General features: G+C 41.2%; 3 protein-coding genes across 4 annotated transcripts; all 3 read left to right on the top strand.

Annotated features, from left to right (window-relative positions):
* The first annotated feature begins 331 nt into the window (after positions 1-331).
* On the top strand, positions 332-23,208 carry LOC133646072 (ADP-ribosylation factor 4-like). Of its 2 annotated transcripts, XR_009825223.1 has the most exons (7): positions 332-526; positions 1,441-1,521; positions 1,623-1,732; positions 2,860-2,931; positions 4,939-5,064; positions 5,134-5,998; positions 22,865-23,208. XR_009825223.1 is itself a non-coding variant. In XM_062041068.1 (6 exons), exons 1-6 carry the CDS (start codon positions 460-462, stop codon positions 5,215-5,217), a joined length of 540 nt encoding a protein of 179 aa, XP_061897052.1. In that variant the 5' UTR covers positions 332-459; the 3' UTR covers positions 5,218-6,345. The 2 variants fall into 2 exon arrangements, 1 of the variants encoding a protein (XP_061897052.1); XM_062041068.1 differs by lacking the exon at positions 22,865-23,208 and having other exon boundaries at positions 5,134-6,345.
* Positions 7,553-11,075, top strand: LOC133646071 (protein tyrosine phosphatase domain-containing protein 1-like). The gene is made up of 5 exons (XM_062041066.1): positions 7,553-7,638; positions 7,699-7,887; positions 7,951-8,031; positions 8,100-8,218; positions 9,955-11,075. The coding sequence occupies exons 2-5, from the start codon at positions 7,700-7,702 to the stop codon at positions 10,128-10,130; spliced, it is 564 nt and encodes a 187-aa protein (XP_061897050.1). The 5' UTR covers positions 7,553-7,638; position 7,699; the 3' UTR covers positions 10,131-11,075.
* Positions 16,814-23,208, top strand: LOC133646081 (ADP-ribosylation factor 4-like). Its single transcript, XM_062041076.1, has 6 exons — positions 16,814-17,015; positions 17,930-18,010; positions 18,112-18,221; positions 19,727-19,798; positions 21,807-21,932; positions 22,002-23,208. Exons 1-6 carry the CDS (start codon positions 16,949-16,951, stop codon positions 22,083-22,085), a joined length of 540 nt encoding a protein of 179 aa, XP_061897060.1. The 5' UTR covers positions 16,814-16,948; the 3' UTR covers positions 22,086-23,208.
* Positions 23,209-23,349: the final 141 nt, after the last annotated feature.

Below are 23,349 nucleotides of genomic sequence, written 5' to 3'. Positions count from 1 at the left end.
ATGGTCAGATCGACTCAGAGTTGACTTCTCTGTGTTCAGAAGACTTGGGAGCACAAAAAAGTCAATTGGATCATGTGTCTTACTCCCACACACAACAACTTATAGAGCTTTACATCTCTGGGGTCTATGTGACCCCTGAGGAACGATGGTGTAGGCAAAAATCGAGGTCAATAGGAGGGTTAAAAGTAGGAATGTCTAAGTCTATCAAATACATGAACCTTTTTCCATATTAAGTCATTGTGCTGTGCCGGATCTCCGCCACCAGATGGAGCCCGCGGGCTCAACGTTGAGACCCGCCCACATTGAGGGAAAATAAGCCCCTCCTCGATCTGCGGGCTGCAGCCAGGGGTTACTCGCAGCCAGGGCCACTTGGAGTCTCCTGGTGAAACAACCTCAACGCTTTGTACGGGGCTTTAACATCCACCTTTTACCCAAACAATCACACACCACACTCCAATCATGGGGCTGACATTATCGACAGCCTTCGAAAGACTTTCTGGCAAAAAACAAATGAGGATTTTGATGGGTGAGTTTAAAAAAAGCGTTGTTTTGACGGTTAGCTTAGCTTAGCTACTTGCTAGCTTGCTCGAAGCCTCGTCGTTTTCACATGTTAAAGTTTGAAAAAAATACATAAACAAGGGCTCCCAATTGACGGACAACATAGTAAAGTTTACTTTAGTGGCGTAAAAGTGGTAAAATAGTCAAGAGTCAATAAACAAATGAGTTAATTTTTAAAGGCAGTTTGTCGACTGGAATTCGACGTTTTTCTCTGCTGTCGCAGGGAAGTAAATTAAATAATAATTTAACTCTTCTTTGAAACAATTATTTAACTCTTCTTTGAAACCTCTACATATTTATTTTTAACTCTTTGAAACATATCTACATATTTATTTTTCACTTTGAAACATCTACATATTCTGCCTTATTTTTAGCTCTTCTTTGAAACATATCTACTTATTTATTTTTTAACTCTGGAAGATATCTACATATTCTGCCTTATTTTCAACTCTTCTTTTACACATCTACATACTTTGCCTTATTTTCAACAAAATAGTTTCCAATTAATTGTCTTGTGCAATATTATGTAGAACTTAGGCGACAGAGTAGTCATTTTTGACATTGTTTTTCCATGCCAGTTTCCATTTTTTTTAAAAACCCCACAGTTTGTGAAAGTATTTTTAGGGCAGGGGTATAACATTAAAAAACAAAATTAAGAAAAAATGTCATGTTCAAAGGCAAAATGAATTGATTCGGTTTCTACCGAGCAAAACAAAAGCTATTTAGGGACTAGACGAGGCCCTAACCATAATATATTGTTAGCATCCCTGTTTTGAAAAAAAAGCAAGTTGTAATGTCTATCTTTGTTTTATTATGTAATATCTGACATGTTGTCATCCTCCCGTGTTGTAACTTGTCATTTCTCAACATTCCCGTCCCTAGTCGGACTAGATGCTGCCGGGAAAACCACCATCTTATACAAACTGAAGCTCGGCGAAATCGTAACAACCATCCCCACTATTGGTAAGACATGGGGACTTTGTCATCACCTCAATGCTAATTAATATTGCTTCTGATTGTACACAACCTCGTTTACCTTTTATTTTTATTTCCTCCTTGGACAGGTTTCAACGTGGAGACCGTAGAGTATAAGAACATCAGTTTCACAGTCTGTGATGTGGGCGGTCAGGACAAGAACAGCCCCCTGCGGAGGCATTATTTCCAGAACACACAGGTAAAGTGTAAACTCCGCTTAGTTCTGCCTCAGCCTCTGTCAGTACGTCTCTTTAGCACCCAGCATTGTCCCTCCCACACAACCATCTGATTGGTTACACGCAGAGCAGTAACAGCCAATCAGCAGTGCGAGGCATTATTTCCAGAACACACAGGTATTATGGCTAATGTGGAGGCATTATTTCCAGAACACACAGGTATTATGGCTAATGTGGAGGCATTATTTCCAGAACACACAGGTATTATGGCTAATGTGGAGGCATTATTTCCAGAACACACAGGTATAATGGCTAATGTGGAGGCATTATTTCCAGAACACACAGGTATTATGGCTAATGTGGAGGCATTATTTCCAGAACACACAGGTATTATGGCTAATGTGGAGGCATTATTTCCAGAACACACAAGTATAATGGCTAATGTGGAGGCATTATTTCCAGAACACACAGGTATTGGGGCTAATCAAACCAAAGTCTCAGACAAAGCGATGTATACTCTGATTAGTCATGTGTTTGTCTCACTTAAATGTTGTTACTCACCACACCAGTCATTTAAAGCATGTGATCTCAGTGTGTTCAGTTAAAACACCACACGCTATGTCTACTATATACAGTACAGGCCAAAAGTGTGGATACACCTTCTCATTTCAATGTGTTTTCTTTATTTTCATGACTATTTACATTGTAGATTGTCACATCAAAGCTATGAATGAACACGTGTGGAGTTATGTACTTAACAAATAAAGGTGAAATAACTGGAAACATGTTTTATATTCTAGTTTCTTCAAAATAATCACCCTTTGCTCTGATTACTGCTTTGCATACTCTTGGCATTCTCTCCATGAGCTTCAAACCTGAAATGGTTTTCACTTCACAGGTGTGCCTTATCAGGGTTGATTAGTGGAATTTCTTGCTTTATTAAAGGGGTTGGGTCAATCACTTGTGTTGGGAATGAGAAGGTGTGCCCAAACTTTTGGCCTGTACTGTATGTGTGCAGCTAGCTCAATGCTCATGTTAAACTTCCTTTTTATGTTTTGTTGTGCAAATTATAGATCGAATGATTATTTACTTTTATGAACGTGGAAGCATACAATTAGCTAACTATGTCAATATTGCTTTTATCTGGCAGGGCCTCATCTTTGTAGTGGACAGCAATGACCGACAAAGAGTGAACGAGGCTGCAGATGAGCTCTCAAAGATGGTATGTATGCAACTCAAAACTAAGAATTCATATATTTTTAAAGGTAGACTTATAGTCAGTGAGAATATTCAGGTTGTAGTATCCAGTTATTTTGAAAATTCAGTAAAATCCCCGCTGTCAGAAGAAATGGCAAATAAACACAAGCTCAATGTTGGTCAACAGCAATCCAGGTTCAAGCCTTAAATGTGCATCAAACATGTATTAACACATTTTAAAGAATAAAACATGTAGGTACTCGTAGGGCTGGGCGATATGGATGGAAACTTTATCACAATATAAGTAGGGGTGTAACGGTACGTGTATTTGTATTGAACCGTTTCGGTACGGGGGTTTCGGTTCGGTTCGGAGGTGTACCGAACGAGTTTCCACACGAAAATATTAAGTAGCCGCCTCCGCTTCCTTCTGCCTCTGTCTGTCAGTACTCTACACAGCACCCAGCATTGTCCCACCCACACAACCATCTGATTGGTTACAAACAGAGCGGTAACCGCCAATCAGCAGTGCGTATTCAGAGCGCATGTAGTCAGTGCTTAGCGTTTAGCAGGTAATCAACAGGCAGCGGACTCTCCCCAAATTATAATAAACACCTCCCAGTCAACTACTAGTAACATCACTATGAGCCCGTTGACCTTCTAGAAATGTAAAAGGCAGCTCAGCTCGCTCGCAGTCCTTGAGGTGAAGGCTAATTCGCTTTTAGCGTAACGTTAGCTCATTTTGCGGTGTGTGTGTGTTATGGACAGCAAAGCCCTCTCTGTCTGTTATTTCACTTTACCCTTTTCTGTGTTGATTGAGCTGTGTTGAAGCAGCAAAAAAGGACATTATGTTAAATGAAGAGTTTCTGTCTCTGATAGTTGATATAATAATGTAACTGCATCATTAAGCCTACATAAACTCCATGGTGTTCAGGGATAAATAGTCTCTCCTATTGCTATTGTACCATTTTTTCAGCTATAGTTACATTAATCATTAGTAATGGAGCAGCCGCGTTTTGAATGGCAGGGTCCCTGCTATCACATGTTGATAAAAATATAACATTTACATAATAAAAATCAACCACAGGCTTCCCAAATGCTGTAATAAATTAAGCATGATGAGTTGACTTGAAACTGTTTAATGTTGCACTTTTTATATGTAGAAGGAAAGTTTTGCCATTTTATTTAATCTGAGCAACAACTTGAGGCAGTTTAATGTTGATTAACGTGGGCAGAATTATTATAGTGTTCCCAATGTTAAAAGGATAAAGCCATTGTTTACAAATTTGGTAAATAAATGACCAAAAAATTTATATTTTGTTGTTTTCTTACTGTACCAAAAATGAACCGAACCGTGACCTCTAAACCGAGGTATGTACCGAACCGAAATTTTTGTGTACCGTTACACCCCTAAATATAAGTGTTTTATATCGGTAGATAGCGAACATTTTTGATATTTTTTTATGACTTATCGAAAAAAAAGCACCAGGAGAAAAACTGCTCCCCTCACCTCCCAGGGGGTGATAAAGGGTGATGGGTCAAATGCAGAGGACAAATTTCACCACACCTAGTGTGTGTGACAATCATTGGTACTTTAACTTTAACTTAACAATGTCCCCACAAAGAAAGATAGCGTACGCACAACTTAAAATAGTGTTGATTGCGAAAACAAAGCAGGTGTGGGCAATAGCACTCAAAGGAAGGCGTGAAGCTGCTACAGGTAAACGCCAACAAAACAGGAAGGGTCACCAAAATAACAGCGCAAGACAGGAACTAAAGCACGACAAACAGGAAACAACAAACTCAAAATAAGGCACGACAACCTGGTGGAGTTTCATTTTTTAACCTTTTCTGCTGGTGGTGTGCCTCTGTATTTTTTCATGAACAAAATGTGCCTTGGCTCAAAAAAGGTTGAAAAACACTGGTCTAACAAGTCCGAGAAGATGACATTCCTATGAGGCGGGATGACGCTGCACCTTCAAATGACTCGCACGGTGACATTTGGTGTTGTCAAGTCCTGTGTTTGTGCTTGCAGTTGCAGGAGCAGGAGTTGAGCGACGCCGTTCTGCTGGTCTTCGCCAACAAACAGGACCTCCCCAACGCCCTGTCAGTCAGCGAGCTCTCAGACAGACTGCGTCTCAACGTCCTCCGCAGCAAAGCTGTAAGTCACTCCAGACTCCCAGTGCAGAAAGCATCCTTCTCCTCACTTTCCTCATTGCATCCCCCACAGTGGCACATTGAGTCCACCTGCGCCACCCAAGGCACCGGGCTGTATGAAGGACTGGACTGGCTTTCCACAGAGCTGTCCAAGTAGATGGACCGGACGGATGAAAGAGTGAGCCTTTTTATGGACATTCAATCGGGAAACATTTGGTCTTCCGGCGGCAGACAATGCTGCAGACTAGTAGGAGGATGTTTTTGGATTTTGAAGCCTATTCCATATTATCTTTGTTTAGTTTGCTTATTCTTCTTACCTTTGCATTCCATTCTAAGACCAGCAATCCTTTTGAACACAATGCAACTGAATTCTTGAACAGTTGATGGTCGTGTGGCCTAACATTCAGTGAACCGTGTTGCCTGCCACTAAATGAATCCACAAAGGAACATTGTGCCTTCCTTTTGCCCTCTTACACCATCGCAATCTTTTTTTGGGGAGCAGAAGTTGGATGCTTTTATAAGCAACTTGTAGTTTGCATGACCCTAAACAACCGTCATTCTCGTTGGTCCAGTCTAGCAACATACTAACATAGACCAGGCGTTAGCATGACATGATCAAGTAGCATTTGTTTGTTTTTCTTTGTGGCAGCAAGCACTTGAAAAACACTTTATAATTATCTGTAATTAGAGATGTCCGATGATATCGGACTGCCGATATTATCGGCCGATAAATGCTTTAAAATGTAATATCGGAAATTATCGGTATCGGTTTCAAAAAGTAAAATTTATGACTTTTTAAAAACACGGACGTAGGGAGAAGTACAGAGTGCCAATAAACCTTAAAGGCACTGCCTTTGCGTGCCGGCCCAATCACATAATATCCACAGCTTTTCACACACACAAGTGAATGCACGCATACTTGGTCAACAGCCATACAGGTCACACTGAGGGTGGCCGTATAAACAACTTTTAGCACTGTTACAAATATGCGCCACACTGTGGACCCACACCAAACAAGAATGACAAACACACTTCGGGAGAACATCCGCACCGTAACACAACATAAACACGACAGGACAAATACCCAGAACCCCTTGCAGCACTAACTTCCGGGACGCTACAATATACACCCCCGCTATCCCCCACCTCAACCTCCTCATGCTCTCTCAGGGAGAGCGTGTCCCAAATTCCAAGCTGTTGTTTTGAGGCATGTTAAAAAAAGTAATGCACTTTGTGACTTCAATAATAAATATGGCAGTGCCATGTTGGCATTTTTTTCCCATAACTTGAGTTGATTTATTTTGGAAAACCTTGTTACATTGTTTAATGCATCCAGCGGGGCATCACAATAACATTAGGCATAAAAATGTGTTAATTCCACGACTGTATGTAACGGTATCGGTTGATATCGGAATCGGTAATTAAGAGTTGGACAATATCGGCAAAAAAGCCATTATCGGACATCTCTATCTGTAATCTTTACAAATATATAAATATATCATGCCTGCAGTTCCAGATAATTCAAGTCACTGATGTCAAATGGTTTGCAAAAATATTTTTACGTGCATTACCTGATTGTTATTCGTAATGTATTTGTTTGGAAATTGTTTTTGAAAGGAAGAAAAATCTTTTGCCATCAATTCTTACGTCAAGTTAATACACACAACTAAGAAAAGTGTGGATTCAGTTTGAGTATGTCATATTTAGTTCCACATCATACATACATATTTCCAGAGAACAATTTTGTGCTCAATAACATTTTACAAAAACAAAGAAAATGAAATTAAGAATGTATTTACAAAAGATAACGTTTAATTTTGATTGACATGGTCAGATACAACTATTCATCTAAATATAGTTGTGTAGGGGTGATCAAGGGTATCTCCTCTATGGGGGTCTTGGGGCACTAGGAGGTTAACCCCTTTACTACTGTTACCCGGGGTGGCCCTTGGCAAAGGCCTAGTACCTGACAGCCCCCTAGCCAGCGATACGGTGAAGACCTCAACGGCGGAGCAGGCGGAAGATTTAAGAACTACCACAAGGGCTGCGATGGCGGAAGAAGGCTGCAGCAGAAAAGGGTCCCCAGTCGTCTTGGACTCCATGCCACTGGACCCTGACCCGATTCTGTCAAGGATCGTGTGGTGGCTGTCTGTGCACCAGTGTACCCAGGTTAAACTAAGTCACGCACAGGCATCCTCCATTAAGGGATACACGTCATACTTGTTCGAGTGACCGCCGATGATCAAGGGTGATGGGTCAAATGCAGAGAATAATTTGACCACACCTCGTGTGTGTGACAACTTTACTTTAACAACACCGCATCCTAGATTATTAGTCCTGTAGCTGAATAAGGAAAGTGAAGCAAAACTACAGTAGAATTGTGTGACTGATAACGAGGACATGGATACAGTGTTTTCAATATAAGCACTATTTAATTGGTCTAAAGCATTTATGACAGCTAATCAGGCTTAGTGGATCTGGGTCAACTCCCATGTGTGTGTGTACACTTCTCCATCGCCCTTACGTCTACTTTGCTTTACCTGTTCATTGGACTCATTCATGTCAATCAAGCAGACAGGTGAGTGTTCCATTTCAAACTTACACTTGAGAATAGGCTGATGTGGTTCTCCCAGTCCAGGATGCAGACCTTGACCCAGCATGTCCCCTTCCCTCGGGCCGCTTACTCCCAAGCCCGGGAAAACCTGGTGAAGGCCATCCCGCCCAAACTCCTCTGCTTGCTGGCCTGCGGGGGACTGGACTGTCGTTACGAAGGACCAGACTGTTGGAAAGCGAGCCAGCAGGTCATCCGTGGCATTTTCTCCTCATGGTAAGACTCTGCGGTAAAATTTTGTCATGCGTTGGGGGACATGACTTCTACCAAAAATCTCAGGGTGACCGATGACATCATCGCTATGGCACGGCCGTCCACAATCTTGATTGAAAAGTTCGACGTTATAGAACAATTTCAGAGGTATACCTTCAAGATTCATTTGTCTTTGTACACAAGTACACCTAGTTTCTTCTTGATTGCCTCTACAGGTTGAATATAAGATCCATCATAAACATGCAAGTACCTGGCGAACATGCGCACTGCGGACCCCCTTTGGACCCTGGAAGTGGCTTCACATACCTGCCGCAGATCTTCATGGAGAATGACAGTGAGACCTTTTAGATACCACAAGTTGTAGTAGAGCCTTCATTAGCTTGACCTGTACAATTCAATCAATGTTTATTTATATAGCCCTAAATCACAAGTGTCTCAAAGAGCTGTACAAGCCACAACGACATCCTCGGTACAGAGCCCACATACGGGCAAGGAAAACCCACCCCAGTGAGACGTCAATGTGAATGACTATGAGAAACCTTGGAGAGGACCGCATATGTGGGTAACCCCCGAGATCCAATACAAGACCTGTATAAAAAAACTCTTGGCTGGATGTGTCGTCCTGCGGGGCTTGAACCAGGGTGCACTAATTGGAGCAAAGAGCCTACACTGCTCAAAAACGGACACTTTTTCTGTCTGAACTGCACTGCTACTGAATGGAGCGGGAAAAGGGTTGTCTCGTCATCGATAAGTCGCCACGTCCGCGTGAGTCTCTCGCTTCCAATCAGGGTGCAAGAGGGTTCACTCTGTGCATCGCTCTCAGCAACTGAGCGTTTTTATTCAATAGCAAAATTAGACGCACGGAGTGAATCCTCTTGTCTGTAATCCACAATCTTTGTGGCGGACGGCAAGAGCGCAAGCTTACACACACTCAGAGAGCCTGGCTTATCACAAAGAAAGTGCTGTGATAATATTTGGGCGTCTCGTGTGTAAACATTGACATGGACCAATGATTTGTTGGGAAGTAAAACCACCTGTACCTAAGCTCTTCAATATTTACTGAAGTAGAATTTTAGCTAATAGAGATTGGGATAATTAGGATAGGTCTTTATTGTCATTGCAACAAGTAAAACGAAACTATGTTTTCAGCACAAACCCATTCAAAATTAGACAAACAAACAGTGTACAGGGTTACAGTACAGGAACGCTGATAGGTCGCCACGAGGTGCCCCGTAAAAAGGTGGGAAAAAGGTAAACCTCCATGCCATGCACACATAAACATGTTACATTTAATCACGACAACTCGCAACAGAGAGGGGGGAGTTGGGGCCCTGGAGGTCGACTGCTGCTATGAAGCGCTGCCAGCCGTACATCACTCCGAAGGGGAATCAAGCGGGGGTGGGGGTGGGGGGGGGGGTGTGCGTGTATATGCCCATTGTCTTGGGTGTGTGAATGTAGTGTCCATAGGCCTGGGGCCGTTCTGCATGCAAGCAAAAGTTCGACTCCAGGTGTCGTTGAGGAGGGAGGGAGGTCAAAAGCGTCCATCATTGAGGTGTCCTCGGGGATGTTTTCAGAACAGCCTGCTCCTGCGTCAAGGCCATTCGAGGGAGTCAAATCGTAGATTACGATTTTTGTTTTTCCGCGAGCAGACATGACAATGGCTTGTCTGTTCTATTTGTCCGATTGACAAGATAGTTTTATTTCTTGAAGACACTTTAAAGTTACTGAACTTCTAATTATGGTTAAGAAAAACAACTAATAAATCAAAGTTTATTACATTTGAAAGGAATATTTGCATTATCGTGCGTAATTTGGTCTCCAAATATTGCTGACAATATTGCCGTTTTTCGGCAACAATTTATGGGACAACATATCGTCCAGCAAAATTTGTTATCGGCCCATCAAAACTCGTGACAATTCCCGTTTTGGACATTTCTAAGTTTCTAACGGTTTTGGGAAATCGAGCATAACTGCAGTATATTAGTAGAAGGCTGAATTCTTCATTGTATTTTGCAGATACTGTGCCTAATGTGACTCAAACCATTTGATGTTCTTTGTGTGAATGTTCAGTTTATTTCTACAACTTTGGGATGCCAGATTTCGGCGTGTCCTCCCTCGTCGGCATCATCGATGGCGTAAAGGTGTTGGCCTTCGCTGCGGGGGAGGGAAGGGTTGCTGTGCACTGCCACGCCGGTCTGGGCAGAACAGGTCTGGGCAGAACAGGTCTGGGTTGGGATTTGCGCTAGCGGGTGTGGATACACAACTTGACACTGATTGCTCCACAGGTGTCCTAATAGCCTGCTACTTAGTCTACACTTTGCGGATCAGTCCCAGTGAGGCCGTGCACTACGTCCGCATCAAAAGGCGGGCTGCAGCCAGGGCCACTTGCTGGCTGCAGCCCGCAGATCGAGGAGGGGCTTATTTTCCCTCAATGTGGGCGGGTCTCAACGTTGAGCCCGCGGGCTCCATCTGGTGGCGGAGATCCGGCAGCACACATTCTCAAACGTCAATAAAGCTACTTTTAACTTGTCAAATGTATTTTTTTTACCATGAAAAAACAATTAAAAAAATATATATATATATATATAAACCATAGTATGAAAAAAGGTTCATGTATTTGATAGACTTAGACATTCCTACTTTTAACTTGTCAAATGTATCTGCCATCTTTTTTGTAGTTTTATTCCTTTTTTATTATCTTCATTATTTTCTGTATTGATCCTACACTATTATTGTGTTTTTTTGTTACTTCTGATATGGCCTTGCCACGGTTTACTTGCTTGTTTATTTATTTATTTTTTGTGTCTTTTTATTTTGTATTGTTTTACATCTGATCAACTTCTGTGACTTTCCTTTTCTTTTTTAAGTGTGAACGGTGGAGAGGTCCTCGAGAGGTGATCTTGGGATCACTTCCTGAGGATCCTTGATGCCGAGGAATGTTCATCCACTATGGTCTGGATAGCCTGTAGCTGATCCTGAGCCAGAGCGGGATGGATGGATATATATATATATATATATATATATATATATATATATATATATATATATATATATATATACATACAAAATCTGGGTATCTTTTCTAATACTGTTTATACTGTAAACCTTGAATTGTTAAAGTTTAAGTGCACCTCTCTCCTCAAGTGTGCATGTGAGTGGGTATGAGTGGATGTGCGATTGTATGAAGGTTTTGCGTGACCAAAGTATGACTGTTAAATGTGATTTTAACTGTAAAATTCAATAGAAATATTTGCAAAAAAAAACCTTGTCAAATGTATTTTTTTTACCATGAAAAAACAATTAAAAAAAAATATATATAAACCATAGTATGGAAAAAGGTTCATGTATTTGATAGACTTAGACATTCCTACTTGTAACTTGTCAAATTTATTTTTTTTACCATGAAAAAACAATTTTAAAAAAAATATATATAAACCATAGCATTTCCATAAGAGTATAGACACATATTATTTTGCACACTCAATTATATTAGCTAAGTCAAATAAACCAAAGACAGAAGACTTTGCATCATTGATTTTATTTTTCACCCTAGGCTAAAAATGTTTGATCTGTAAAGAAAAAAAAATGTTGTAGCCTAGCTAAATACATTCCTTAAGCTTCCATAAATGTTTAACAATGGCAAGTATCAAGGTATTGTTCTGGCCCATAACAAGCAACCCTGTTCCCTGTTTCCAGTTCTGTTCATTTTCCACTGTCTAGAAAGGAAACAGATTGCCGTTCTTATAGGCACAATAACAATGCAAGATGTAAAACTAAGGTAATTGAAATAAGTGGAGGAATTACGCTTTAGTCTAGCAATAGTTGACTACAAGACTAATTAATCACATGACCTCTCACCTGTAGCCCTCCTTGCACTCGTCGCCGTTTTCTGTCCTGCAATCGGTCTTCTTCAGACCTTAGTGATTTAATGACAACATACATTCACTATGAAAACATTCATGTTGGTCTGTTGACCGTGAGTAAAACATTTTTTTTGTGATTTGTGATATTCAAAGCACTTACGGCATGGGGAAGTTCTGCAGGAGAGCGAGACACCACCATCTCCTCATTTGCAGCATGTTTTCCTTTGAAGAAGGAAATGCAGGAAGATGTTAATATCCATCCATCCATCCATTTTCTACCGCTTATTCCCTTTGGGGTCGCGAGGGGCGCTGGAGCCTATCTCAGCTACAATTGGGCGGAAGGCGGGGTACACCCTGGACAAGTCGCCACCTCATCGCAGAGATGTTAATATGTTGTAAAAAAAATAACACCTTGTACACTAAGCATAATGTGTCACGATGTACACATACTTCTCTGAAATCACAATTGGCCCCCATTACAATGTACAGAGTGTACTGTAAGCCAAGAGGTACTGCTTAATATAATGGCAGGCGTATTCCCAAGGATACATTTTTTTCAATACAAATGAATGTGGTTTTAATGTAGCAAGCAAACATTTTGACAGACAACAGCAATGCTATAACATGCTGATTTGGTCTTACCATCAAAACAAACACGCCACTGTTGTTGGAGCACCCTTGCTTTGTTAGGCCCTGAGGTGTGAACAATGTATTTTAATAAAAGTATGGCAAGAAAATAGTGAAAAGTTAGCAAATGCTATTATGTAATGTCTCACCTGGACATCATTCACACCAAGCTCTCTCCAGGGGCCAGAAGAGAGGCTGTGAGCAACATGTCTGTACAAATAATAAGCCAAATAAAAGTCACTCAACTTCAATCAACTTTTGATTGAAAAGCGCGCATAAACGCTTGGAACAAAGCCTGAACTGAATAAGGAAGAGGTTGGAACTTCAAATCAAAAAGTTTTCATAACAGGCTTAAACAGAACTGCCCGTCTCAAAAAAGATAAATAGTTCTGTTTCCATCTGTTTAAGGAATCAAAATAGTTGGAATATGGAATGGAATATTTTAGATCAAATAAAAACAGAACCATTAATTAAAACAAACAAAGGACAAGTGGTTTAAAACAGAACTACCACTGTCCAGGAGGTGCCCTAAAAACCTGAATAGACTGGTTCTACTCTCATCTCTCCAAGACATGAGACAGCTAGTGGAAGAAAACAAAGTCTTTATACATGTATGATTATATGAGTGACATTCATAGATAACCACAGTGGCACAATAGTTAACTTTACCAGTTGTTCCTGGCTGTCTTGGAGTTTCTGTCCCCAGTATGCTGTGTGTGCTGAAAACTTGTGGAGACTAGGGAAGTCTCCATGAGGTCTCTGCTCACTGTCATCATTTACTAGTGTAGAAAGCAACAACCGAAAAATAAAATCAAGTGTGAAATGTCACATTTCTCATTTGAATGATGTGCAAAATAGAGCCAAAACTTTTTGATTTGAAGTTCCAACCTCTTCCTTATTCAGTTCAGGCTTTGTTCCAAGCGTTTATGCGCGCTTTTCAATCAAAAGTTGATTGAAGTTGAGTGACTTTTATTTCGTTTATTATTTGTACAGACATGTTGCTCACAGCCTCTCTTCTGGCCCCTGGAGAGAGCTTGGTGTGAATGATGTCCAGGTGAGACATTACATAATAGCATTTGCTAACTTTTTACTATTTTCTTGCCATACTTTTATTAAAATACATTGTTCACACCTCAGGGCCTAACAAAGCAAGGGTGCTCCAACAACAGTGGCGTGTTTGTTTTGATGGTAAGACCAAATCAGCATGTTATAGCATTGCTGTTGTCTGTCAAAATGTTTGCTTGCTACATTAAAACCACATTCATTTGTATTGAAAAAAATGTATCCTTGGGAATACGCCTGCCATTATATTAAGCAGTACCTCTTGGCTTACAGTACACTCTGTACATTGTAATGGGGGCCAATTGTGATTTCAGAGAGGTATGTGTACATCGTGACACATTATGCTTAGTGTACAAGGTGTTATTTTTTTTACAACATATTAACATCTCTGCGATGAGGTGGCGACTTGTCCAGGGTGTACCCCGCCTTCCGCCCAATTGTAGCTGAGATAGGCTCCAGCGCCCCTCGCGACCCCGAAGGGAATAAGCGGTAGAAAATGGATGGATGGATGGAATATGTGTTATATGTGTTTTATGTCGCACGTTTGCACCAAGAAAAATTCCTAGTTTGTGAACCCGTTCTCAAACAATGGCAATAAAACTATTCTGATTCTGATATTAACATCTTCCTGCATTTCCTTCTTCAAATGAAAACATGCTGCAAATGAGGAGATGGTGGTGTCTCGCTCTCCTGCAGAACTTCCCCATGCCGTAAGTGCTTTGAATATCACAAATCACAAAAAAAATGTTTTACTCACGGTCAACAGACCAACATGAATGTTTTCATAGTGAATGTATGTTGTCATTAAATCACTAAGGTCTGAAGAAGACCGATTGCAGGACAGAAAACGGCGACGAGAGCTAGGAGGGCTACAGGTGAGAGGTCATGTGATTAATTAGTCTTGTAGTCAACTATTGCTAGACTAAAGCGTAATTCCTCCACTTATTTCAATTACCTTAGTTTTACATCTTGCATTGTTATTGTGCCTATAAGAACGGCAATCTGTTTCCTTTCTAGACAGTGGAAAATGAACAGAACTGGAAACAGGGAACAGGGTTGCTTGTTATGGGCCAGAACAATACCTTGATACTTGCCATTGTTAAACATTTATGGAAGCTTAAGGAATGTATTTGGCTAGGCTACAACATTTTTTTTTTCCTTTACAGATCAAACATTTTTAACCTGGGGTGAAAAATAAAATCAATGATGCAAAGTCTTCTGTCTTTGGTTTATTTGACTTAGCTAATATAATTGAGTGTGCATAATTTGTTGAAAGGACTAGTTGGTACAATCCCTGGGGACTCTGCATGGCAGGGGCGTCCTCCTCCCTGAGCCAGGCTTGCACCTGACCGCATACCTAAGTGAGGCTAGGTGACACTGCTGGGAGGCTTTTCCACCATTGGGACACATCTTCAGTTGTGTGCCCCAGCGTCACGGGGTGTTTCGGCCCGGCTTACCACAAGACACCCTCTGCTGAGGAAGGGCCCACCCCAGGGTGATCAAATCCCTGGGTGTGTGTGTCCCATTAGGTGTTAGCCTTAGCAGCCCAGCTGGTGTCACTCCTCCTCAACCACAACCAATGGCTCGTCCTCTCTGCTGTGTTGGCCAGCTCTTTAATGGCCTGTCTGTGAGCCTGCCCCCTGACTCCAACCTCCCTAAGGAGCTTTGCTGTTGTGCTAGCTACAAAGCCCCTACAGCCCACCTCCACTGGGCGCACCCTTACCCTCCAGCCTCTGTCCTGTGCCTCAGCTGCAAGGTTGGAGTACCGCAGCTTCTTGCGTTCATATGCTTCTTCGATGGCATCCTCCCACGGAACTGTCAGTTCAATGATATAGACAATATGGGAGGTTTCAGACCATAGGACGAGGTCTGGACGCAGGGTGGTCGTTGCGATCGCCGGGGGGAAAATTAGCCTCTGATCTAAGTCGACTCGCATCTGCCAGTCCCTGGCTGCATTCAACGGGCTTAGATCAGGATTTGAAGGTCTTGTCTTCAGCTTTTCCCCCTCCCGAACAAACGCTGGTAGGTGTCGGCACACATCCTGGTTGTTGATGGGTTGGGCGTTGATGGATATCCTCCTGCACTCAAGTTTGTCAGCTAGACATCTGAGGACCTGGTTATGTCTCCACGTATATCTGCCTTGAGTGAGGCTGGTTCTACAGCCAACCATTATGTGCTTGAGTGTTGCTGGGGTTGTACACAGGGGACAGGATGGGTCCTTTCCAAACCATTGTTGCAGGTTTATGGGAGATGGTAGCGCATCATATGTTGCTCGAACAATGAAACTCAGCCTGTTGGATTCCATGCCCCAAAGTTCGCTCCATGTGAGTTTTTTCCTTTCAACACCCTCCCACCTTGTCCAGCGTCCCTGTTTGGCTTGTGTTGCAGCTTTGGAACGTCTGGCTGTTTCCTCCTGACGACGCACTTCCTCTACAACCATAGTTCGACGTTCGGTTGCAGATGCCTTTTGCCAGAGAGGAGTTACGGTTCCAAGGCCAAAGCCTCCTCTGCCTTGTTGGACGTGGCCCACTACGTCACGATGGAGCAAAGCTGATTTGGCCTGTAGCACAGCTGTGACTGGGGTCCACTTCCGCCCTGTAACGAGGCAAGGAGCTAGGAGGGCTACAGGTGAGAGGTCATGTGATTAATTAGTCTTGTAGTCAACTATTGCTAGACTAAAGCGTAATTCCTCCACTTATTTCAATTACCTTAGTTTTACATCTTGCATTGTTATTGTGCCTATAAGAACGGCAATCTGTTTCCTTTCTAGACAGTGGAAAATGAACAGAACTGGAAACAGGGAACAGGGTTGCTTGTTATGGGCCAGAACAATACCTTGATACTTGCCATTGTTAAACATTTATGGAAGCTTAAGGAATGTATTTGGCTAGGCTACAACATTTTTTTTTTCCTTTACAGATCAAACATTTTTAACCTGGGGTGAAAAATAAAATCAATGATGCAAAGTCTTCTGTCTTTGGTTTATTTGACTTAGCTAATATAATTGAGTGTGCAAAATAATATGTGTCTATACTCTTATGGAAATGCTATGGTTTATATATAATTCTTTTTTTTCATGGTAAATGCTATGGTTTATATATATATATATATATATATATATATATATATATATATATATATATATATATATATATATATATATATATATATATATATATATATATATATATATATATATTCATGGTAAAAAAAAAACAACACATTTGACAAGTTAAAAGTAGGAATGTCTAAGTCTATCAAATACATGAACCTTTTTCCATATTAAGTCATTGTGCTGTGCCGGATCTCCGCCACCAGATGGAGCCCGCGGGCTCAACGTTGAGACCCGCCCACATTGAGGGAAAATAAGCCCCTCCTCGATCTGCGGGCTGCAGCCAGGGGTTACTCGCAGCCAGGGCCACTTGGAGTCTCCTGGTGAAACAACCTCAACGCTTTGTACGGGGCTTTAACATCCACCTTTTACCCAAACAATCACACACCACACTCCAATCATGGGGCTGACATTATCGACAGCCTTCGAAAGACTTTCTGGCAAAAAACAAATGAGGATTTTGATGGGTGAGTTTAAAAAAAGCGTTGTTTTGACGGTTAGCTTAGCTTAGCTACTTGCTAGCTTGCTCGAAGCCTCGTCGTTTTCACATGTTAAAGTTTGAAAAAAATACATAAACAAGGGCTCCCAATTGACGGACAACATAGTAAAGTTTACTTTAGTGGCGTAAAAGTGGTAAAATAGTCAAGAGTCAATAAACAAATGAGTTAATTTTTAAAGGCAGTTTGTCGACTGGAATTCGACGTTTTTCTCTGCTGTCGCAGGGAAGTAAATTAAATAATTTAACTCTTCTTTGAAACAATTATTTAACTCTTCTTTGAAACCTCTACATATTTATTTTTAACTCTTTGAAACATATCTACATATTTATTTTTCACTTTGAAACATATCTACATATTCTGCCTTATTTTTAACTCTTCTTTGAAACATATCTACTTATTTATTTTTTAACTCTGGAAGATATCTACATATTCTGCCTTATTTTCAACTCTTCTTTTACACATCTACATACTTTGCCTTATTTTCAACAAAATAGTTTCCAATTAATTGTCTTGTGCAATATTATGTAGAACTTAGGCGACATAGTAGTCATTTTTGACATTGTTTTTCCATGCCAGTTTCCATTTTTTTTTAAAAACCCCACAGTTTGTGAAAGTATTTTTAGGGCAGGGGTATAACATTAAAAAACAAAATTAAGAAAAAATGTCATGTTCAAAGGCAAAATGAATTGATTCGGTTTCTACCGAGCAAAACAAAAGCTATTTAGGGACTAGACGAGGCCCTAACCATAATATATTGTTAGCATCCCTGTTTTGAAAAAAAAGCAAGTTGTAATGTCTATCTTTGTTTTATTATGTAATATCTGACATGTTGTCATCCTCCCGTGTTGTAACTTGTCGTTTCTCAACATTCCCGTCCCTAGTCGGACTAGATGCTGCCGGGAAAACCACCATCTTATACAAACTGAAGCTCGGCGAAATCGTAACAACCATCCCCACTATTGGTAAGACATGGGGACTTTGTCATCACCTCAATGCTAATTAATATTGCTTCTGATTGTACACAACCTCGTTTACCTTTTATTTTTATTTCCTCCTTGGACAGGTTTCAACGTGGAGACCGTAGAGTATAATAACATCAGTTTCACAGTCTGGGATGTGGGCGGTCAGGACAAGAACAGCCCCCTGCGGAGGCATTATTTCCAGAACACACAGGTAAAGTGTAAACTCCGCTTAGTTCTGCCTCAGCCTCTGTCAGTACGTCTCTTTAGCACCCAGCATTGTCCCTCCCACACAACCATCTGATTGGTTACACGCAGAGCAGTAACAGCCAATCAGCAGTGCGAGGCATTATTTCCAGAACACACAGGTATTATGGCTAATGTGGAGGCATTATTTCCAGAACACACAGGTATTATGGCTAATGTGGAGGCATTATTTCCAGAACACACAGGTATAATGGCTAATGTGGAGGCATTATTTCCAGAACACACAGGTATTATGGCTAATGTGGAGGCATTATTTCCAGAACACACAGGTATTATGGCTAATGTGGAGGCATTATTTCCAGAACACACAGGTATTATGGCTAATGTGGAGGCATTATTTCCAGAACACACAGGTATAATGGCTAATGTGGAGGCATTATTTCCAGAACACACAGGTATTATGGCTAATGTGGAGGCATTATTTCCAGAACACACAGGTATTATGGCTAATGTGGAGGCATTATTTCCAGAACACACAGGTATTATGGCTAATGTGGAGGCATTATTTCCAGAACACACAGGTATTATGGCTAATGTGGAGGCATTATTTCCAGAACACACAGGTATAATGGCTAATGTGGAGGCATTATTTCCAGAACACACAGGTATTATGGCTAATGTGGAGGCATTATTTCCAGAACACACAGGTATTATGGCTAATGTGGAGGCATTATTTCCAGAACACACAGGTATTATGGCTAATGTGGAGGCATTATTTCCAGAACACACAGGTATAATGGCTAATGTGGAGGCATTATTTCCAGAACACACAGGTATTGGGGCTAATCAAACCAAAGTCTCAGACAAAGCGATGTATACTCTGATTAGTCATGTGTTTGTCTCACTTAAATGTTGTTACTCACCACACCAGTCATTTAAAGCATGTGATCTCAGTGTGTTCAGTTAAAACACCACACGCTATGTCTACTATATACAGTACAGGCCAAAAGTGTGGATACACCTTCTCATTTCAATGTGTTTTCTTTATTTTCATGACTATTTACATTGTAGATTGTCACATCAAAGCTATGAATGAACACGTGTGGAGTTATGTACTTAACAAATAAAGGTGAAATAACTGAAAACATGTTTTATATTCTAGTTTCTTCAAAATAATCACCCTTTGCTCTGATTACTGCTTTGCATACTCTTGGCATTCTCTCCATGAGCTTCAAACCTGAAATGGTTTTCACTTCACAGGTGTGCCTTATCAGGGTTGATTAGTGGAATTTCTTGCTTTATTAAAGGGGTTGGGTCAATCACTTGTGTTGGGAATGAGAAGGTGTGCCCAAACTTTTGGCCTGTACTGTATGTGTGCAGCTAGCTCAATGCTCATGTTAAACTTCCTTTTTATGTTTTGTTGTGCAAATTATAGATCGAATGATTATTTACTTTTATGAACGTGGAAGCATACAATTAGCTAACTATGTCAATATTGCTTTTATCTGGCAGGGCCTCATCTTTGTAGTGGACAGCAATGACCGACAAAGAGTGAACGAGGCTGCAGATGAGCTCTCAAAGATGGTATGTATGCAACTCAAAACTAAGAATTCATATATTTTTAAAGGTAGACTTATAGTCAGTGAGAATATTCAGGTTGTAGTATCCAGTTATTTTGAAAATTCAGTAAAATCCCCGCTGTCAGAAGAAATGGCAAATAAACACAAGCTCAATGTTGGTCAACAGCAATCCAGGTTCAAGCCTTAAATGTGCATCAAACATGTATTAACACATTTTAAAGAATAAAACATGTAGGTACTCGTAGGGCTGGGCGATATGGATGGAAACTTTATCACAATATAAGTAGGGGTGTAACGGTACGTGTATTTGTATTGAACCGTTTCGGTACGGGGGTTTCGGTTCGGTTCGGAGGTGTACCGAACGAGTTTCCACACGAAAATATTAAGTAGCCGCCTCCGCTTCCTTCTGCCTCTGTCTGTCAGTACTCTACACAGCACCCAGCATTGTCCCACCCACACAACCATCTGATTGGTTACAAACAGAGCGGTAACCGCCAATCAGCAGTGCGTATTCAGAGCGCATGTAGTCAGTGCTTAGCGTTTAGCAGGTAATCAACAGGCAGCGGACTCTCCCCAAATTATAATAAACACCTCCCAGTCAACTACTAGTAACATCACTATGAGCCCGTTGACCTTCTAGAAATGTAAAAGGCAGCTCAGCTCGCTCGCAGTCCTTGAGGTGAAGGCTAATTCGCTTTTAGCGTAACGTTAGCTCATTTTGCGGTGTGTGTGTGTTATGGACAGCAAAGCCCTGTCTGTCTGTTATTTCACTTTACCCTTTTCTGTGTTGATTGAGCTGTGTTGAAGCAGCAAAAAAGGACATTATGTTAAATGAAGAGTTTCTGTCTCTGATAGTTGATATAATAATGTAACTGCATCATTAAGCCTACATAAACTCCATGGTGTTCAGGGATAAATAGTCTCTCCTATTGCTATTGTACCATTTTTTCAGCTATAGTTACATTAATCATTAGTAATGGAGCAGCCGCGTTTTGAATGGCAGGGTCCCTGCTATCACATGTTGATAAAAATATAACATTTACATAATAAAAATCAACCACAGGCTTCCCAAATGCTGTAATACATTAAGCATGATGAGTTGACTTGAAACTGTTTAATGTTGCACTTTTTATATGTAGAAGGAAAGTTTTGCCATTTTATTTAATCTGAGCAACAACTTGAGGCAGTTTAATGTTGATTAACGTGGGCAGAATTATTATAGTGTTCCCAATGTTAAAAGGATAAAGCCATTGTTTACAAATTTGGTAAATAAATGACCAAAAAATGTATATTTTGTTGTTTTCTTACTGTACCAAAAATGAACCGAACCGTGACCTCTAAACCGAGGTACGTACCGAACCGAAATTTTTGTGTACCGTTACACCCCTAAATATAAGTGTTTTATATCGGTAGATAGCGAACATTTTTGATATTTTTTTTATGACTTATCGAAAAAAAAGCACCAGGAGAAAAACTGCTCCCCTCACCTCCCAGGGGGTGATAAAGGGTGATGGGTCAAATGCAGAGGACAAATTTCACCACACCTAGTGTGTGTGACAATCATTGGTACTTTAACTTTAACTTAACAATGTCCCCACAAAGAAAGATAGCGTACGCACAACTTAAAATAGTGTTGATTGCGAAAACAAAGCAGGTGTGGGCAATAGCACTCAAAGGAAGGCGTGAAGCTGCTACAGGTAAACGCCAACAAAACAGGAAGGGTCACCAAAATAACAGCGCAAGACAGGAACTAAAGCACGACAAACAGGAAACAACAAACTCAAAATAAGGCACGACAACCTGGTGGAGTTTCATTTTTTAACCTTTTCTGCTGGTGGTGTGCCTCTGTATTTTTTCATGAACAAAATGTGCCTTGGCTCAAAAAAGGTTGAAAAACACTGGTCTAACAAGTCCGAGAAGATGACATTCCTATGAGGCGGGATGACGCTGCACCTTCAAATGACTCGCACGGTGACATTTGGTGTTGTCAAGTCCTGTGTTTGTGCTTGCAGTTGCAGGAGCAGGAGTTGAGCGACGCCGTTCTGCTGGTCTTCGCCAACAAACAGGACCTCCCCAACGCCCTGTCAGTCAGCGAGCTCTCAGACAAACTGCGTCTCAACGTCCTCCGCAGCAAAGCTGTAAGTCACTCCAGACTCCCAGTGCAGAAAGCATCCTTCTCCTCACTTTCCTCATTGCATCCCCCACAGTGGCACATTGAGTCCACCTGCGCCACCCAAGGCACCGGGCTGTATGAAGGACTGGACTGGCTTTCCACAGAGCTGTCCAAGTAGATGGACCGGACGGATGAAAGAGTGAGCCTTTTTATGGACATTCAATCGGGAAACATTTGGTCTTCCGGCGGCAGACAATGCTGCAGACTAGTAGGAGGATGTTTTTGGATTTTGAAGCCTATTCCATATTATCTTTGTTTAGTTTGCTTATTCTTCTTACCTTTGCATTCCATTCTAAGACCAGCAATCCTTTTGAACACAATGCAACTGAATTCTTGAACAGTTGATGGTCGTGTGGCCTAACATTCAGTGAACCGTGTTGCCTGCCACTAAATGAATCCACAAAGGAACATTGTGCCTTCCTTTTGCCCTCTTACACCATCGCAATCTTTTTTTGGGGAGCAGAAGTTGGATGCTTTTATAAGCAACTTGTAGTTTGCATGACCCTAAACAACCGTCATTCTCGTTGGTCCAGTCTAGCAACATACTAACATAGACCAGGCGTTAGCATGACATGATCAAGTAGCATTTGTTTGTTTTTCTTTGTGGCAGCAAGCACTTGAAAAACACTTTATAATTATCTGTAATTAGAGATGTCCGATGATATCGGACTGCCGATATTATCGGCCGATAAATGCTTTAAAATGTAATATCGGAAATTATCGGTATCGGTTTCAAAAAGTAAAATGTATGACTTTTTAAAAACACGGACGTAGGGAGAAGTACAGAGCGCCAATAAACCTTAAAGGCACTGCCTTTGCGTGCCGGCCCAATCACATAATATCCACGGCTTTTCACACACAAGTGAATGCACGCATACTTGGTCAACAGCCATACAGGTCACACTGAGGGTGGACGTATAAACAACTTTAACACTGTTACAAATATGCGCCACACTGTGGACCCACACCAAACAAGAATGACAAACACATTTCGGGAGAACATCCGCACCGTAACACAACATAAACACGACAGGACAAATACCCAGAACCCCTTGCAGCACTAACTTCCAGGACGCTACAATATACACCCCCGCTACCCCTCACCTCAACCTTCGCATGCTCTCAGGGAGAGCATGTCCAAAATTCCAAGCTGTTGTTTTGAGGCATGTTAAAAAAAGTAATGCACTTTGTGACTTCAATAATAAATATGGCAGTGCCATGTTGGCATTTTTTTCCCATAACTTGAGTTGATTTATTTTGGAAAACCTTGTTACATTGTTTAATGCATCCAGCGGGGCATCACAACAACATTAGGCATAAAAATGTGTTAATTCCACGACTGTATGTAACGGTATCGGTTGATATCGGAATCGGTAATTAAG

This window comes from Entelurus aequoreus, linkage group LG03 (genome assembly GCF_033978785.1).
Source record: "Entelurus aequoreus isolate RoL-2023_Sb linkage group LG03, RoL_Eaeq_v1.1, whole genome shotgun sequence".
NCBI classification, from domain to species: Eukaryota; Metazoa; Chordata; class Actinopteri; order Syngnathiformes; family Syngnathidae; genus Entelurus; species Entelurus aequoreus.
This window is presented reverse-complemented; position numbering and strand designations above follow the sequence as displayed.

What these genes read in the sequence shown, in the direction of transcription:
- LOC133646072 (XM_062041068.1), top strand. Translation starts at nt 460, where the DNA reads ATGGGGCTGACATTATCGACAGCCTTCGAAAGACTTTCTGGCAAAAAA. An exon ending in AACAACCATCCCCACTATTG is followed by an intron (nt 1,522 to 1,622) that starts GTAAGACATGGG and finishes CTCCTTGGACAG; the next exon opens with GTTTCAACGTGGAGACCGTA. An exon ending in ATTATTTCCAGAACACACAG is followed by an intron (nt 1,733 to 2,859) that starts GTAAAGTGTAAA and finishes TTTATCTGGCAG; the next exon opens with GGCCTCATCTTTGTAGTGGA.
- LOC133646071 (XM_062041066.1), top strand. Translation starts at nt 7,700, where the DNA reads ATGCAGACCTTGACCCAGCATGTCCCCTTCCCTCGGGCCGCTTACTCC. An exon ending in CGTGGCATTTTCTCCTCATG is followed by an intron (nt 7,888 to 7,950) that starts GTAAGACTCTGC and finishes CAAAAATCTCAG; the next exon opens with GGTGACCGATGACATCATCG. An exon ending in GATCTTCATGGAGAATGACA is followed by an intron (nt 8,219 to 9,954) that starts GTGAGACCTTTT and finishes GTGAATGTTCAG; the next exon opens with TTTATTTCTACAACTTTGGG.
- LOC133646081 (XM_062041076.1), top strand. Translation starts at nt 16,949, where the DNA reads ATGGGGCTGACATTATCGACAGCCTTCGAAAGACTTTCTGGCAAAAAA. An exon ending in ATTATTTCCAGAACACACAG is followed by an intron (nt 18,222 to 19,726) that starts GTAAAGTGTAAA and finishes TTTATCTGGCAG; the next exon opens with GGCCTCATCTTTGTAGTGGA. An exon ending in ACGTCCTCCGCAGCAAAGCT is followed by an intron (nt 21,933 to 22,001) that starts GTAAGTCACTCC and finishes CATCCCCCACAG; the next exon opens with TGGCACATTGAGTCCACCTG.